General features: G+C 46.5%; 1 protein-coding gene across 4 annotated transcripts; it reads right to left on the reverse strand.

Annotated features, from left to right (window-relative positions):
* Positions 1-307: 307 nt before the first annotated feature.
* On the reverse strand, positions 308-17092 carry KATNB1 (katanin regulatory subunit B1). 4 transcript variants are annotated; one of them, XM_069868447.1, is made up of 19 exons: positions 16992-17092; positions 13820-13950; positions 12474-12591; positions 10556-10656; positions 9979-10020; positions 9219-9302; positions 8086-8201; positions 7833-7904; positions 7405-7555; positions 6788-6975; positions 6531-6661; positions 5681-5728; positions 5430-5506; positions 4635-4754; positions 3495-3644; positions 3106-3182; positions 2647-2721; positions 1820-1936; positions 308-1428 (listed from the first exon to the last, which is right to left on the reverse strand). In XM_069868447.1, exons 1-19 carry the CDS (start codon positions 17035-17037, stop codon positions 1296-1298), a joined length of 1977 nt encoding a protein of 658 aa, XP_069724548.1. In that variant the 5' UTR covers positions 17038-17092; the 3' UTR covers positions 308-1295. The 4 variants fall into 4 exon arrangements, with proteins under 4 accessions (XP_069724548.1, XP_069724546.1, XP_069724547.1 ...); XM_069868445.1 differs by having other exon boundaries at positions 4635-4766; XM_069868446.1 differs by having other exon boundaries at positions 6531-6664.
* Between the last annotated feature and the right edge of the window lie 1245 nt (positions 17093-18337).

An 18337-nucleotide genomic window follows, 5' to 3' on the forward strand; every position in this document is an offset into this window, starting at 1 on the left:
CACCCATGCTGAGATCTGTGAGATCCGCTGGGGAGACATCTGCATGGGGCCAGGCAGAAGGACAAGCCACAAGTGATGACACTGCTCTTTGGGCTGGGAACTCCCTAGCAGAGTGAAACCTCCCCCGGGTTTCAGCAAGCCACCTCGGCTGTTGTGTCTCTCCAACTCGCTCATCACATCCACCTACTGCAGCCTCCCAGCATGAAAGGGGAGAATGGCCGGCTTCCCCCTGGGAAACGCCAGGAAGAGAGCCCTGCTTTCCCTGGATGCTCCCAGCCCTTCAAGAGATTCAGGCATTTAACACAAGTTATTTTTAAAAAAAGTTACAAATCTTTTAATAAAATTCATCATAAGTTACAGTTTCCCAGAACACAGGCTCCAGTGTAAAAAATGGGAGACAGGCTGGTAGGAGCAGGGCAAGCACCAACAGGAACCTCTTTCCCCACAGGAAAGAAGAGAGAGACAGAAAGGTTCTGACAGACATTTATTGGGGGCAGGGGGGAACCAGCTCTAGAGAGCGGTCCAGTGGATGTAGAAAGACATCAGTCCCTGTCCCTTCTCTTCCTCCACCCTCCCAAATTCTCACCCCAAAGGCAAACACATAAACACGACTTGTTGTAAGTCACATATTTTAACAGATCCAGGTACACCTCAGTTGCCAGCAACAGTCTGAAGATGGGAAACTTCTGTGGCCCAGAGTGCCAGCAGGGATTTTGGAGAAGCCGAGAGAGAGTTTCCTTTCAAAACAAGTCCTTGAGACCACACTGAGCACAGGGGGACAGTGTCCTAGCTCGTGTGATGAAGGAAGCTGAAGGGGCCAGTCCCATGCAGCAGCTGAAGTCCCTTCTGCAGGGAAAGAGTGTTCCACCCCCCAGCAGGCTTTTGTGGGGCAGGCACTGCAGCCCTCAGTGCTGCCCCAGCCCCCAGAGCCAAGCGATGAAAACCGACAGCACAGATGGGTGAAGGGGGGGGCACCAGTAGGTTCAGAGCCCTCCTATCAGGGAAACGCCAGCACACAAACAGAGCAGCGGGAAACCCGATGCTGAGATCAAGAGCCGAAATGAAGCCACTTCCCTACAGAGGCTTTATGGGGCCTTCGGGCAGCCACATCTCCTCACACAGCAGAGGTGTCTCTCCACCTGGGTCCTCCACCCAGCAATGAGTCAATGAGATTCCACTTCCCTACGGAGCTGTGTGGGGGGAAGATGGATACACGGGGAGAGGTGAAATCCAGCTGGACCAAGAGCAGAGGGGTGCTTGGTCACCTGTGCTTGCACGTGAGGAGGTGACAGCTGTCACTCTAGGACAGCCATGAGGAGATGCAGTTCCCGAAAGGCACTACCATGACGGCCGCTGAGCCCAGACTTGTTCTTGACAATGTTGCTGATGTTTTTCAACTGCTTGTAGCACAGCTTGCATTTATGAAGCCTGAAAAAACAGATAGAAGACACAGCATGAATCCTCAGCTGCTTAAGAGATGTGTTTGTTCCTGTAGTGACAAAGACACAACTCAACCACGAAACGACACAAGCTCTGCAAATGGCCTGGAAGAGGCTGAAATGCGAGCATGGCTCTGCAGGAACACCATGTATTCAGCCCATGTCCTGATGACACAGCAGAATGGAATCTACGTAAGGACTCTTTCACTCCTTTATTCCCCTTTGGGAGTAAAGTCCAGGGAAGAAGGCGTTTGGTATTTGCAGACAAAAGGAAGGCAGGCCCAGTCTAGTACCAGAGCCTTGATGGCAAGGAACAAAGCTCAACCAAGAGAAAGGCCGGTTCAAAACAGGGGCAAGTGGAAGTGAGTAAAGTGCCTCACCTTTCCTCTCTGGTGATGTCTACTCCAACAGAAGGTGGTGCGGCAAGCATGTCTGTGATCAGTGGCAGGAATCTCTGGAGAATGAGTTTCAGGGAGGTGCAGCCAGTCTGCACATAACTGAAAAACAAATCGGGTCCCACTTGAATGTAATTCCTTTCCTCCCAGCATACAGCTCTCACTCACATCATTACTGGGGATAATCCACTCAAACAAACCCTTCCACCACCTGTAACCTGGTAAGGAGAGCAACAGCCAAAAATCAATACAGTCTAGGCTGAGTCAATACTGACAAACCAAGCCCTTTCAAAAAGTCCTGGCATATACCCTGCTCAGTGGGACCTTTCTGCTGAAGGGACTAGGCAGGTGCCTCTCCTCCAGTAGAAAGAGCATAAACTCCACCTTAAGATAGAGGCTGCATTTTTTTTTGCCACCTAACAAAGAGGTTCAAAGCAATCTTCCAAGTGTCCTCCAGGCTGTTGCAGGATTTCACTCCCCTTGTCCCAGGTTGAAAGTTTCATTCCCATCAGTGCACAGAACCCACTTCTTTAATATCGATTTGACCCCTCCTGACTGCCAGAAGGGTCCTTCAATCCAACACACCTCCACGGAATCTTAACATTCTGCTCCTCTTGCCCATGCGTACTTTTCACATCTTTCTCCACGTACACTAGGCAACTCCACTGCTCTTTTCTAGGTGTCTTATCAGCATTATACTGCATGCGCTGTGATCTTTCAGGATTTTCCTTCAGCCACAAAATACCCAGTGAAGCTCTCCCACGAATATCCACACCTTGTACCCCAAGCACACCACATTCTTAGGGCCTCACCTTTCGTATTTACTTTGGAGTAGTTTTTCTATCTGTGGCAGGATTATAGTACACAAATCCAGCTTCCAGAGAGACCTGAAAAGGATACATTTCAAGACTGGAGAATGAGGCTTTTCGAGGCCGAGTCAACAAAAATATGCTCTCTCACAAAAAAAGCCTAGGCAGCAGCACCCCAGTTTATTGAGTAAGTTCACTGACTCCCCCTTGTGATAGCAAGTGGCAGGTTCTGACTATTTTATTGACTCAGCAGAATCACTTTACGAAGCTCCAAGACTTTGATTGCCCTTGCAAGATATCATTTGCCCATAGAAAAGGCCCCATACAACTCCAGCAGCTAGTGGCAGTGCAGACTTGGAAGATGTGACTACAAGCACATGCTTTTCACACTGCCATGCAGCACTCCCAACCCCAGCCAGGCGGCTCTCAGGGATCCCAGGGGCCGGCCCACCCAGCACTCACGCTTTTTGGTTGACGATATTCAAGAGGTCCACAACAACAGACAGATCATTGATTGCCACTGCAGAGTCCACAGAGTTCTGAGAGAGAAGACGAAGAAAAAGTCAGCTATTGCAAAGCTCAAACTAGCTAGACTGAAGCAATTAATATCAAGTTCTACTTTTCAAAAATAAGTTAGAGGAAACATGGAGTTGGCTAGGAGAAGATAACTCTCGCATGTCTTTGTGACCATTCAACCACAAGTGGGACAAAGCAGCACTTTGTGGTGCACCCCTGGGGACAAAAGCAGTGAGAACCCACATTACATTTTGCCTAAGAGGCAGAATCAGTCCCAGATGAGCCAAAATATCTCAGCTCCTCCCCCAGTGAGTCTCATGCATCTCCATTCTTGCCTTGATGTCACTGGTGCTCCATACAGCCCGCACGGTGTCCAGATTCTTGTGGCGGCTGGTGAGAACCACACACATGGTCTCATGACCCTTCCTGATCTGGGACATGGCTTCCTCGTCCACAAGCTCAGTCTGGCTTTGGTTTTTCACAGCCTGAAAGTACAGACACCATTGGAGAAGTGATAAGAGAGCAGGATGGCACAGAACGGTAGGACGAGCTTCCCCTGGCCTAGGTGAGAGACGATTTTGGTGTACAAAGTACCAGTCAATACTGACTTCCTTGCAGAATGATCTATGAACATTTTGTAATAGAAATGCTCAATTTCAGGTACTTCTCTTTTGCCTCTTCTACCGTGTCAATTACAAACATCTTTGAAGCCTTAGAAAAACTCCCAAAATTGAAAAAAGGAATTCAAAGTAAGCTTTCAAACCCAGTATATTTTGATGAAGAAATGGTTTTGTGCAAACATTTTTTATGTGAAACGTTCATCTGAAATCAACAAATTATATTACAAAGCATAAATCCTGCACAACTGATGAGACTCTCAATTTGATTCCCACCCACACCACGCTGGAATCTCCCTTCCTCTCTCACATTTACAGTTTGGAATCATAAGGATGGCTCTGGTCCTTCTCCCCTTCTCAGACAGGGAATACCCTCCTGATTGAGGTCAAGAGGTCTCTCAGACACCAGAGAGAAAGACTCTTGAAATAATTACGTATGTGTAACGGCAAACACCAGTTTTCTAAATGAATCGCTGTCTAGCACATGGAATTGTTCAGTCTTAGTCTCACACCTTGCTCTCTGCTTTGTTAACACATTCTTTGTGAACATGGCTCAACGTTCCTGCGTTCACATCCCCCGCTGCCAATTGCAACAGGGTTGCTGGACCAAGCCCCAGGGTGCTAATTCCACAGGAACTGCAAGTCAAAGCAGTTAGGAGGCAGGAGAGTAAACTGCCAGGGGAAGAACTAAGAGAACTGAGTAAGCAGAGGGAGAGAAGGAGGCAACGTTCTTATTCAGTACTGAGGACTACTGGCTCATGAAAGCACCCAAGACACTCTTCTGCACTTCAGAGAATCCCCTTCATGATGCCACCCAACACAGACACTGGCTGGAAGCTTTTATCCAGAGATACTTACTGGTAGGAAGTCAGCAGCCTTCAAGCCAATGGGCTCGTTCCTGGCTGCAGGAATCACGGACGGCTCTGTTCTGGTGAAAGGAGTTGAGGAGGCAATTGGTGGCCTCTGAACCGGATCAGGCTGTAGGAGAAACTGGGAGAAAAGCTCTAGCAGCAACAATCTGGCCCTAGTCTAATGTCCTTCTTTTCCTGACCCAATTTCCTCTCACAGCAAAGCCCTAATGCAGGAGCAGTCTCCAATTTGCTAGCATAGTTCAAGAGGCAATAAACTATTTCTCAGGTACGTGCCAAGATGTAATTAAGGTTTGCAAAAAACATGGTGATGCTCCAGCAGAAGTGCCAAGTACTGTCATTGTTATCAGCATCTAAAATCAGGGCAATGGGCCACAGCCAGCCTGAAGGCAGAGAATTCTGAAGAAGCCTCTGTAATGTGTCCTGGCCCATCAGCTGTTAGCAACACTGGCTACAAAATAACCTCAGCTCAAGGACATGCAAAAATCTGATGCTTCTCTCTCTTCAGAGTGCCCCAATCTTGAGATGCAAGAAGGAACACCACTGCAAGTGCAAGAAGCAAACAAAAGCAACAGAGCCATCACCTACTGGAGGTTTGGCCTTTGATTCTACTACTCAGGCAAGACATATGGCAGAAAGACAATGAAAGACAAAAACTGGAACTGCACTGTTACTGCTCTTCAGAAATGAAATCAGCTTGATTAGAAACTGTAAAGTCTCCGGCACTCATGCATCTTTCACAGTGGAAGCCTGAACAGCTATTAACAGATCATAGAGTACATACAAGTTCTTGCTTTGGCAACGAGGTCTGGACATCCACAGCTTGGCTGGACTTCACTGCTTCCTTTGCAGTTACGGGTTCTACCAAGATCAAAAGAATTAGGAAAGAAGAAGTTAATTATTCCTTTCAAGGGAAGCTGTGAGCAATGGTTCTATATACCTAGACTACAAGAAGTTGCTTCTGCAGACATGCAACTCTCCCTCTTTGGAGTGTCAGTAACCCCATTCCCACTAAGCAGTCATTTTCATACTCACCATCCTCAGGAGGGGCTGGAAAGGGCTCATTTCGAGGAGGAGTTCGACCTACAGAAAGAAAAAATTAAATAAATGAAGGAGCATCCAAGGCTACAGATTAGTGAATAGGTCAACCTTGGAGCTGGGAGATCTCCAACAACTCTATAGACTAGGGCAATCAGTGATGTAGCAAGCAGAGTTATCTCCTTCAGACCTTGATACTACTGTTGAGTTTAGTCAGAGGCTTTCAGCCTTCAAGAATGCGAGGGACAAAACTAATCCATGTAGTTTATTGCTGCTGTAGAGGTGTGAAGCACAAGAAGAAGCACCGTCACAACAAACTATTTCATAAAAAATTCACCTCCTGCTAAATCGATCCACATTAGTAAATCAAAATAATGACCATTAATTCCTTAAAGTGTCTCATTTTTCTCACTGACAATAAAAATGAGATACAGGCATTGCACAGTGCCTTCTACGCGGCAACCTCTGCTTTAAAAAAAACCAAACATTTTGCCTTTCCTTCTTCAATGGAGGCTGCTGGCTTTACACATATCAAAATTCTAAGTTAATAACAGGGTAGTCCTTCCTAATGAGGACAGGAAGGAAGGGCTCTTACAGTGGAGCACTGGGTTCTAAGCCAGGTTTTGGCCAGACATCACTGTTAAGGTGCCACCTTCCAGCAATTCACCAACAAGATCTGTGGTTCAGGGTCCACGCACAGAATATTAAATAAAAGTCTTCCACACACTCACAATCACAGGTGAAACCTCTGTTACAGTAAGCCAAAGCTCACATCTAGTGAATCAGTTTAGTGCCTACAGATCTAATCCAAACACCACTCAATGGCACAACAAACCCTGGTACTCACAGATTGCATTCTTGGGCTGGAAAATCTCTTTGTAATCCTCCTGGTTCTGAATCTCAGCCTTTGATTCCTTCTCATCCCGGTCATCTTCACTGCTGGGACTTCGCCTCTCACTCTCTGAGTTGTGCTTCACTCTGCTGTGGAAAAAAAGAAGCTGTCAGGGCAAGTCCTATGGACTCTATGAGAGAGAGCAAGCACACTAAGCTCCTTATACACTTCCTTAAAATCTCAAAATTCAACAAGTCTGCAGATTCCCTCACCTTTGTGGCTTGTTACAGCTCGTGGAGGGCCTGTCATAGATGCGGCGAAGGGAGGACCCCGTGGGGGTAGGTGGCACAAAAGGCTCATCATCCCTGATCAGACCGTGAGGGATGGAACCAGACTTTGTGACTCTGCTGAGATCCACAACGAAGGAAGAGACTGTGCTTTGCGCAAAGGAAACTCCTATCTGCAGTGGCAAAAGATCAAGGTAAGTCACCAGGGGCCAGGGCGCTCACCAGCATTTTTGAGAACAGGCGTGATGGAGTGACCCTCAGCAATGAAACTTGAGAATTTCTCAGTTCAGTGCTTTGGCTTTTTCAGTCTGAAACTGCCAGTATTTCGAGGAAGGCTGTGATAAAACTTTTGCCAAGCATAGTTTCCAAATACTGGTCAAACCAAGTCCCAGTTACTTCCTCCAAAGGCCAAAAAGAGACCAAGTGGAACACAAGACTGCTGAAAGCAAAAGCACACAAGTTCTAAGTGCTGGGCATACTGCAAGCCCTGGCCCCTTATAGTCTGACATAAGCTTAAAGGTTGGAAGGCCTGCAGGGATGCAGGAGGATTTTATCTTGTGTTTCGCAGCCGCCTCCCCGACTCCTCAGGAGCAGTGGCTTACCAACTGGTTGTTGCAGATAGATAAGTCAGCTACTTTTCCCCAGTTCACCAAGACCGTATCAAAACAGCGCTCTGGCTCCCAGCCGTACACACGCAGTGAATCCTGGAAGCCACTATACAAACAGCAGCCATCTGGGTTGAAAAGCACACACCTGGGAGGAAGGCAGGTGGAGAATTAGGCACAGCTTCCCAGACTTGCTCCACCCCACAAGGACTCCAGGGCTGTATCCCTGACTTCACTGAATACCTCCAGCCCCTTTTCTAACAATTAACCTACCAATCTGGTGTCCATCTGTGCAACCCAGTGGGCCTGTGCAACATCTCCAGGAGCCCAAACTTCTCCCCAGTAAAGTGCCATCTTTCAGCAAATCCTCCCTTCATCTTCACTTTAGCCTCTGATTACTACCCTGCAGTAGGAATTTAATGTACCTGACTGGAGTAGCCTCCTCTTCAATACAGCTCACAACCTGAAACTTCTCCAAGTCCCAGAACCGAACAGTCCTGTACATACAACAGAAAAAAATCATTGCTCATCCCTCTAGAAATCTTCTGTACGATCCAGTACTGAAATAATACTGTGATCGCTAGAATGACTTTCACTGTTGTGCACAGATGTGAACTCACACAGAAGGCTAGAGAACTGACAGATACAATTCCCTCCTATCTTCCTCCCCTTACATACCTGTCAGAGCTGCCAGAAGCCAAAAGGTATTCATTGGGATGGAATTCAACAACATTTACTGGGCCAGTATGTCCTGTAAATTCAAACATTATCTTCCCAGCAGCCAGATCCCACAGCTGGAAGAAAGAAAGAAAGAAAGGAGACACTATTGAAAAGATTTAATATTAGAGATTTCCCTGTACAGGCAACCTCCTAACACTACTCCCCCTCCAAGAATAGACTCAAGTTTGCCAAGGAAAGCAACAATCAGGCAAGGAGTACCATCCCAGTCAACTAAGGCTGTAATTTTTTTTTTTGGCATTCTCTTTAAAATTGTCTATTTAGTTTTAATTCCTAATTTGTTCCCTGGAAGCTCCTGTTTTATATTTAGAGACTGGAATAAAATACAAACAATAAGTTCCACCTGTCCCTGCAGATTAAATTTCACAGAATCACAGAATAACCAGGTTGGAAGAGACCCACCGGATCACCGAGTCCAACCGTTCAAAAGAAAACAAGAAAACTGAATCCCTTAGCAATTCATTCTTCCTGCGCTATAGTCTCCATTGAAAAATCCAAAGTGAAATGACTGATCAGTGTATTTCATATAAAGCTGGAAACAAAAATCAGTCCTTTGCTCACATTCCTCCACGCCGTATCAGAAACAACTGAAGTCGATGCCTCAGTCTATACTTTTCTGAATTCCTCAGCTTGTTCCTCTCAGTCCTGACAGCAATTTTCAGACTAATCATGCTCAAAGTGTATGTTAAGACATCCCTACTGAACTGACTGAGCAGAGTTAGAAAACTAAATGGTGAAGAACATGCTGTGGACAACTCATTCTGTAACATTTACTGACGTGACAGAGGCCAATATTCAGGTATCATAGCTCTTCTGCCATCAAAGCTTGAGCTGTTACGTGCATAGCGCGTATCTGTTGGATAAGTGCATTTCAACACATGTAGCTCTTTCCTGGATGTTTCACTGGACATGATCCTCGTAAACAGACTGGTCCTTGCAAAGCCACAGGGCTCAGCCAGCTGCCTAATGAACTACTAAAGGTGTTTATCAGTGAGTTCTGGTAATGCCTGGTAAGATGATCCCAGTGCTCCTGTGCGCCACGAGTACATAAGGAGAATGTCACAATAAATTACCTTTACAGTGTGATCATCAGCAGCAGAGGCTAACCATTTCCCATCAGGACTAAAGCGGAGACATCGAACTGCTTCTGTGTGACCCTGAAATGAGAAAAACAAACACTATTTTCTTCACCCCCTGCTGCCTCTAGAAGGAATTCTGGCTTTTGTCTTTCAATCCTGTACAATATAATATAATAAAACCACGTAACTGTTTCACAGAGTCCACAGCTCACAGAACACTAAACACTACACTCAAGAACTATACTCATCTACACTAAATGGGTGGGATCTCTGTCATCGAGAGATTCCTGGCATCAGTTTAGGCGTGCTAAATGCAGATCTGGTTTAATTAGTAAAAACTATCTTTAAATTAGTTTTATGAGTGGGCAGATAGAAGAACTGTGCCATTAAGTTGGTTTCTAAATGAAATTAATAAACAGTGAGTTCTTTGGGTAGAAGGCAGCCCCGACAATGGAACTACCTTGGTGCAGAGAGGATTTGCATAGCAATATCAGTCACAGTATACACACACGCTCCTTGGATGCTCTCCACCCCCGCAGCCAGACTATAGTATATTAAGTCCTATGATATCCATTTCATATTCCCATACGGTTCACACAGGCCTGCAGAGGTTTGCAAGGCCATGCAGATGGTTTTTTTTTATACTGGAAAAATAGGAAGTTAATTGTACACAATCATTTTAAGGTTTGCTCTCAGGTTCTTGGCAGAAATCTTTCTCCCCTTTTCCCTTGAAAAATATAATGAAGCTTTTTACCTTGTACCTGAAGACACAGCCTTTTCTTCTTACATCCCAGAGCTACAGGGAAGAAAACCAAACACAAATATGCTTAGAGCAGCATGTAAGGAGCCTAAGGGTCCCGTCAGAACAAGAGTTCTCCCTGTCATCAAGCTGATAAACGCTGCAGAATGAAAACACTGAAGGGGCTGCTGAACCTGTTTGCTTCAGGGATACTTGCTAATCTAATTTCCCAGGTGAGAATCACTTCTGCAAGGTATTTCCTAGTACAGAAGCGCAGCTCCTAAAGTCAAATACCAGACAGATGAAGCAGATGTCCCAGTTGTTGTGGATTACATCTGCGCTCGCTGACACCAAGGCCTGACTAGCACCAACCTTGGAGCCACATTCCACAATGGAGGAGTCACACTCATGAGCTACCACTGAAAATGTAAGCACAAATTTCACAAGAACTCACAAATACACCTGCCCACACACATGGAAATGATGATGTACAGCATCTACCAACATCTTGACACAAAACACATTCCAGCACTCTTCAAAACAATGGCAATGCAAGTAAAGAGAACAATCTCTAGGGGAAGCAGAGTTTTACCTTAATGTTTGTGTCCAAAGAGCCAGATGCCACAAAGTTTCCGAAAGGATGGAAATCAAGGCTGCAGATATTCGCTTTGTGGCCGAGTAAGGTACGAAGAACTGGAAAAAGGAGAAGTGGAGTGGGGAGAAGGAATAAGGAACACATTTTTAGTAGTTCATTTCACCCAAGCAGCATGCAGAAGTCTAGCCATACTACCCTCACCATTAAGCACACAGTAACACAACGTACATTAGACAGGCTACATATTGTTTATTCATCTGTCTATGTTATTTTATGGAAATATTTCTGAATTTACCCTTCCAAGACAACAGAAGAGCAATAGAGGACCCTTGTTCAATGATCCTAAAGAAATTCCTGTCCTTAAGTGTAGAAACTATGAATAAAACTCCAAGGGCCTCCACTCTGAAAATAAATCTAAAAAGTCACACTTTGAAGTAGCTGTCAGGCAATGTACCTCTCTTGTTACAGAGAGAGCAGAATGGGGGGTTATGGGGACACCAGACACGCAGCTTTACCCAGGAACTGAAAGGGACATTTGATTGCCTGCATCGCTCAGCTTGCAGCTTTTAGACAGACCCTTTGCTGGGACTCCACACCCCCGTCCAGGAACAAGCCTGACTTCTGTTTCTTACATTCCAATATCAGACCTGTACTCCTTCAATTGCCCCTTGCAAGAAGCATCCAAAAGACCAGGAAAGGACATTTGGGAAGCATGAGACAAAGAAATGATTGGTGTTTCAGCAAGTCATCAACCAAGTAAAACCTCTTGCAGTTCTGGAAACCAGAAAGGACCAGTAGAACTGGTACACTGTATCTCTGAAAGCACAGATGCATGCACAACTCCACTTCAAGGAAGAAAAATCGCTCAGATAATAACAGGGGCAATCTCTCTCCATCACTTGTCATCTGGGAGAGTCTGATGATTCCCCTGGCAGAAATTAGCTATTGAGCCAGACCTGGAGTGGTCACTTGCACACACACTGGCTCACAGATCTAATAAATTCAGCCAGTTCAGTTACTCTCCACTGGCAAAGCCAAACTATTTTATAACTGAAGTGGTTCTAACTCTAAATAACAAAAGTGCTTTTTATTATTATTTATGCCACCTGCTGTTTGCCTTATTAGCTCAGTCAGTGGAAGCCTATCTTCATTACATATTCTTTCTATGAGACAGTAACAATCTACAAGAAATATTCAGTCATTTTATGGTATTCCTACTGAAATGCACTCAAACAATTCATAATCCCTTTGCAAACTTGGTCTAGGATTTTAGAAAAATACAATAAACATAACTCAGCAATTGACCTACAAAGGATCAGAGCTCAATGAGTCAACGGCTTTTACAATTTATTAAAAATCAGGTGTTTGTCTATTTATATGGTCATGCAAGAGCAAAAGAGGAGAAAAAAAACATTTGACAAAAAATTGGAAGTAAGAACCTAGAATTGAGAATGAGATTAGTACGGAGGGGATTCCAGGGCTTCCGCAGAACCTAATACACTTAAAACTTCCAATATCATTTTAGATTTACAATATCCTTTTATTATATTTGACAATTTTAAACTGAGACTCTGAATATAATTTCTGTACGCCTAATTAGTCTGCATGTGGATAGAAACTGATCTGGAATACAGACTTCAACACACTCGGGTCAAAACCCTAGAAACTTGTTCCTCAAATCTGTCTCCATAATTTAATTTAACACGTTCAAATTTCTGGTCAAACATGCATACACAGTTCTACACTCTCAGTAGGAAGACCACAAAAGCCCTCTAACAGGTCTGGAAATTAAGATGAAAGCAATGTCAGGCTCTTGTTCTTTCTTAAGTTGGGAACCTTCTGGGTCAGCACAGATATTAAGCATACGGATATTCCAAAAAGTATGTATTAACAGAAGTGAAAACGCATGACATACTTTTGGCAGCTTCCAGGTCCCAAATTCGAATGGAACCTGACTGGGACCCTGCAACAACGAGTTCCTCATTCACGTTGATCTGTAGGCTCTCAATGGGCTTTGTATGGCCTGTCAAGCTCTGCAAAGAAAACCAGGAGTCACAATTAACATACTCCACTGGTAACTGGAGCATTTAGACAGCAGCTGGGACCACCGAGTTGTGCCACTGCTCCTTTTTCCTCACCAGCTACCAGCATGCTTGAGCACCCTAAAGATCATTACTGCATAGAGCACCGTGAACAGATCCTCCAGTTACCCCACTCGCTGGGGCACACTGACTATTTGCTAAGATTGCATCAACAGAGACATGGGTGGTTAAACATCAGGTGTGGACAAGGCTGACACACACTTACATTACAAAAATTATGCTGTGCAAGCTCAATGGCACCGTATTTGCTCTAAATGGGTCACTTAAGTGTCATGAACCAATTACAAAACCAAAGCAAGAGCAAAAGCAGTGCTGCTAAGAAACCTTCATGTAAGCAAGGAGCCATAAGTTGCTGCCAGCAATGGGTGTCACAGTGATAACGTGGTGCCATTACTTAAGTATTAACTTGAGGCATAAGGTAGTAATTCACATGTACGCGGTTCCTTTCATCCTTGAGCATCTAAAAGCTTATGAATTATATAAATACGCGTCTTTTCAAAATACTTAACTAAAACACAGACTATTTAAAACTAGTTCTAGAAAATCAATCAACATACATACCCCTGTAGATTTTTTGCTTGTCACTTAAGCAATATTCTACACTTTCCTCCATCCTCAAACAGGTTTTTTTAAATAGCTAAGCTAGCTCTGCACCTCTCACACATAAAGAGAGACTGGGAATGCCAGTTGAAAGCTTCCTGTTCTGATGGTGCTTTCTCAGGATTTCACATGCAACTAAAATCCTCTACATAGTCTACAGCTGCAGCTGTCACTGCTTAGACAGATGCAGAGCTCACACTTGAACCAAAGCTGCATCACTACTTGAGAAGTTCCTCTTCTCCCTCTTCCCCAATACATAAACATCTGGAATACTAACAATGTAATCACTAAAGATGAATTTCAGAGGACAAAATACATGCCACGACCCTAAAAATCAAGATTCTTTTGAAATAAAAAATGGCACAAGTCCTCAGCAGCTCCAGTCAGTCCTTGCTGCTCAGAAACACCAGCTTCTAAAGCCTGTGGTTCCCAAGCAGTGCAAGACAGCTACAGCTCCCACAGACTACAACTGAACAATCTTTCCCCTCATTCCTTCACCCTCCATATCTCAGAATAAATATTATCATCCCCAAAAAGCCAAAAAGAGGTCTGCTCTTACCATGATGCAGTTGGGCTTGTTAACTGACCATATGTTGACCCGACAGTCATCTCCTCCAGTTGCCAGCAGCCGGCCTGAACTTTTTCCCAGGACTAGTGAGGATACATTGCTGCTGTGAGCCATGATCTCTTCTGCACAAAGAAAAGCAAACAGTTATTACAGACCAGTATAACCATTTTCCACGCCATCTCTCCCAAAGGACTAAAAAATATATTCTTCTCCAGAAAGACTTTCTAGTTTCCCCTAGATAAGCTGCAGCAGCCCACAATTCAGATAAGAAGTTGCACTATTATCTTGCTTGAAACAGCCCTTCCTGGCTCTGCCTCCTGTACTTCAGACATCTGCTGACCATGCTCCATAACTCCAATGCTCACGTGGCTTACAAAAACCATCTTCTCTCACTCACAGCAGCTCAGCAGCTTCTAAAGCTTTGCTTAGCTGCAGCAACCTGCTCACAGAAGCTGCTTTACCTTTGGTACCTGGGTGGGTCTCAGTAAGCCGAGCTGTCTGAGAAGCTGAAATAATAGGAAGCAGCCAGAGTCATCTAGTGAAAGGCCTTCTAATCCCGTTCTAGAAAGCAGCAGCAGACTGTCCAATCTGAGAGTAACTGGCAGATTAGCAGCAGTAGTTTGTTACCTTACACAGAAAAAGTCAGACTCAGCAGCAGGGATAGGTGGAGTTCCCTTCTCTGAGCTTTGGCAGAGGCTTTGCCACGTTCCCACGTGTGAAACATAGCAAGGCAGAGTGTGAAACTGTGACAATGGAATCATGAGTCTATACCCAAAAGGGAACAAAAGAACAAATGTGATTGATACCAAAAGACTTGCAAAACTTGGGGCTTTGGGGAAGCCCTAACACTGAGAGGACCTCACAAAGCAGCCTCGTTGTAAAGAACCAAGTTTGGGGCAAAAGAGAAACCAAATGAGCATCTTTGGTTAGACATCCAGTTACTGCAGTGGATGTTTAAATACATTCCAATTTTTAGCAGGGGCTTTTGGTAGACGTATTTAACAATTTCTTCCTCTTAAAGTTGTCTTCTTTGAAAGTTCATGAGATTTGCATGCCTAATAGCATGAAATCCATATATAAAAAGGCCAGGTAACAATCAAGTCAGCTTTCATTTGGATAGTTTTGGTGGGAGTAGCAATTTGATCACTTTACACACAACACTATTCCAAAAGGATAGTAGATGGCTGCAATAATAATTACAGGTACTTTGATCTCAAGCTCTAAGAGTGCTCTTTTTGGAAGTAAAACTGCGCAACTTTCACTTTAGCTGAAGAAATACCTTTCAAATTACAAAGGTAACTGGACCATAAATTACATGAGAAGGACAAATCTGAAAATCCACTTGTGCTGTGTTGAAATCTTCAACAGGACAACGCTAGAGTAATGTATGTATGTACACACAGGCTTGAAGGTAACGAACAGTACAATTAGTATTAACAGACCAATTTGCTAGTTAAAATTGAAAGGATAGATACTGAGCATTGATGCTGACATGAGTGCGTCAGCAGCTTCAGTTTTTCGTTCTTAATAATAGATTGTAAGTTTAAGAGTCATTGCTGAAGCACTCAATCCTGTGTTCCTAAAAGCCAGGGTATAACCTGATGCCAGCCTTGCTCAGATAGCATCAGCCTCTCCCCCAGCGAAGTGGCAATTTCCTTAAACCCACAAACTCTTGGTTTTTTTTTTAAGGACCATTTGTTACCAGGTACCACCCACCAGCACAGTAACACTAAGCTCATAATTAGCATCGCCAAAACATTTGTAACACTCAGAATGCTTCTTGCTCTAAAGAGGATGCTGAGATAGGGCAGAATCCAGTAAAAATGAGATCAAGAACTTCTGCCCACTTAAAGAGAACAGGGACTGACTGACTTCAAGCTTTTCCTATAACTAGAGTGTCAGGGATGGGAAGATAAAGTAGCAAAGGGTCTTTCTGCTCAAATGTATATGAAATTACTATGTCAGTTAACTCCCTTAACCCGTTACCAGTCTCGACCCCAAGTAACTAGTTTAAAGCTCACATTTCTGAATAAACCAATCGCTCCCCATTGCTTACAAGTGTTCCTCAGCAGCTATGAAAATATTCATCAGTGACCAGTGAAGAGCTAGAAACTGACAATCAGTGAAGGTTTACTGCTCCCTCTATGGAAAAACGATGGATGTAAAAGCAGCAGATTCTTGCTGTCTCTTGCAAAGCAATGGCAAAAGAACGTGACATAGAGGCCCTGCAGAGACCTCCTCACCCTTCCAAAGAGCTCAGCAACTTTGGTAGCGAGCACCAGGGACACAGGCCCACTGCAAGGGGCGAAGCTGACACGGAGGGAGCTCCCTGTGCACCCCAAGCTCTGAGGGATCCACCACTCCCTGAGGAGTCCTTGTACAACATGAGAGTCCTAAGGGTCTGAGAGACACTTAGAAAGGCCTTACAGCAACCCATCAAAAAAGCACAGGCCGTGACCTGGGCCACTGGAGAACAAGTCTTATGAGGAGTGGCTGAGGGAATTGGGACCGCTTAGCCTGGACAAGGCTGAGAGGAGACCTCATCACTCCTTACAACTACCTGAAAGGAGGTTGTAGAGAGATGGGTGCTGGTCTCCTCTCCCAAGTAAGAAGTGATAGGACAAGTGTAAATAGCCTCAAGTTGTGCCAAGGGAGGTTTAGATTGGATATTAGAAAAATTTCTTAACTGAAAGTGAAGCACAGGCACAGGCTGCCCAAGGAGGTGGTGGTCTCCATCCCTGGAGTTCAAGAAGCGTGTAGATGTGGCCCAAGGGGACACGATGGTTTAGTGGGCACGGTGGGGTTGGGCTGATGGCTGGTCTGGATGACCTCAGAGGTCTTTTCTAACCTTATCTGACCATGAGAGTGGTGAGGCCCTGGCACAGGTTGCCCAGGGAAGCTGTGGCTGCCCCATCCCTGGAGGTGTCCAAGGCCAGGCTGGATGGACCCGGGGCAGCCTGGGCTGGTGGGAGGAGTCCCTGCCCAGGGCAGGGGGCTGGAACTGGGTGGGCTTTAAGGTCCCTTCCACCGCAAACTACTCTGTGATTCTATGTTAACGGCCCGGCTTTCAGGAAGGCTTCCCAGGCGCTAAGAACTCCCCTCAGCGACCCGGGAGAGGCACCGCGGGATCCCGTCCCCATCGCCCCCCACCCCCGGCACTCACGCAGCTTCCACGCCGTCTTCGTGACGACGGCCCCGGCCATGGCCATGGCCACGGCTGCGGCGGGCAGGGCCGCGGCGCCTTCACCCCCCACCCCGGGCCCGCCCTACGGCCGCGGGGCCATCCCTGAGGCTCCAGCCGGCTCAGGGCCGCGGCCCGGCCCCGCCGCGGGGCGGCATCGCGGGGCGAGCGCGGCAGGAGGAGGAGCAGCGAGGGGGAAAGCCTCGGTGGCGGCGCTCGGTGAGACCGGCGGGTGCGGGCCCCGCGCTGCCCTCCCCCCGCCTCAACACCGCAAACGGCCCCCGCGCCCCGCCCCGCCACCAGCCGCCAATCAGCGCCGCCCCCGCCCCGAAACAGCCAATCAGAGCCCACACCGGCCACGACTCCCGCCAATCAGAGCAGAGCTCGCCAATCGGAACCGCCCCCGCCCGGCAACCACCAATCAGAGCCGCTCTCGCCAGTCAGTGCCGCCCCCGCCCGGCCGTAGCCAATCAGAGCCCACACTGCTCACGGCTCTCGCCAATCAGTGCCGTTCTCTCCAATAAGGCCCGCCCCCGCCCGGCCGCAGCCAATCAGCGCCGCCCCCGGTCAGCGCTCCGGCCAATCAGCGCCGCCCCCGCCGCGCCGTTTCCCGGTCTCGGAGCGATGGCGCCTCCCGGCGGAGCCGGTGGAGCACGGCGGGCAGCGAGGGGGCTCGGGAAGCGCCTCCCGCTCTCAACCGGCTCAGCCCGATCCTCTCCTCGGGAACACGAGCCGCGCGGGGGCAGCCGCCGCGTCCCCGGGGCCTGCGAACGGGTTGCCACACGAATTGATTCTGGAGTCTTGATTTATTATTCATTATTCTGGTTATGAATTATTAATTTGTTGTTAGTTATTTTGGTTATGAAAGATTAATTTCTTGTTAATTATTCTGGCGTCTTTAATTAATTTTGTCTGGTGCCTTAATGGCTTTAAATTGGAGGGGGGCAAGATTGAAAGGAGGCATTAGGAATAATTTCTTCCCTGTGAGGGTGAGGAGGCCCCGGCCCAGGCTGCCCCATCCCTGGAGGCACTCAAGGCCAGGCTGGATGGGGCTTGGAGCCCCTGATCCAGTGGGAGGTGTCCCTGCCCAGGGCAGGGGGTGGAACTGGATGGGCTTTAAGGTCGCTTCCAACCCATCCCCTTCTGCGATTCTTTTCTAGTATTGAGCTCACACCGAAGAGTTCGTAACCACAGGCTGGCCCACTCCTTATTTTTTCCCTGTCTGGATTCTTCAGGGTTTCCTTTCTCCTTTCCCTGAGGTCCTACAGTCCTCTGGCAGTTCACAGCCCTTGCAATGTGGAAATCTTAGTTCTGGAAAATCCCTAATG

The sequence above is a fragment of the Phaenicophaeus curvirostris genome, chromosome 14 (genome assembly GCF_032191515.1).
Source record: "Phaenicophaeus curvirostris isolate KB17595 chromosome 14, BPBGC_Pcur_1.0, whole genome shotgun sequence".
Lineage (NCBI taxonomy): Eukaryota > Metazoa > Chordata > Aves > Cuculiformes > Cuculidae > Phaenicophaeus > Phaenicophaeus curvirostris.

Bases quoted from the DNA above. Each gene is read 5' to 3' on its own strand.
- KATNB1 (XM_069868444.1), bottom strand. From the start codon at position 17,037: ATGGCCATGGCCGGGGCCGTCGTCACGAAGACGGCGTGGAAGCTGC. The intron at 10,021-10,555 runs GTAAAACTCTGC...TCTTCCCTGTAG, and splicing joins CTTTGGACACAAACATTAAG to CTCTGGGATGTAAGAAGAAA. The intron at 8,202-9,218 runs GTAATTTATTGT...TCTTTCTTCCAG, and splicing joins CTGATGATCACACTGTAAAG to CTGTGGGATCTGGCTGCTGG.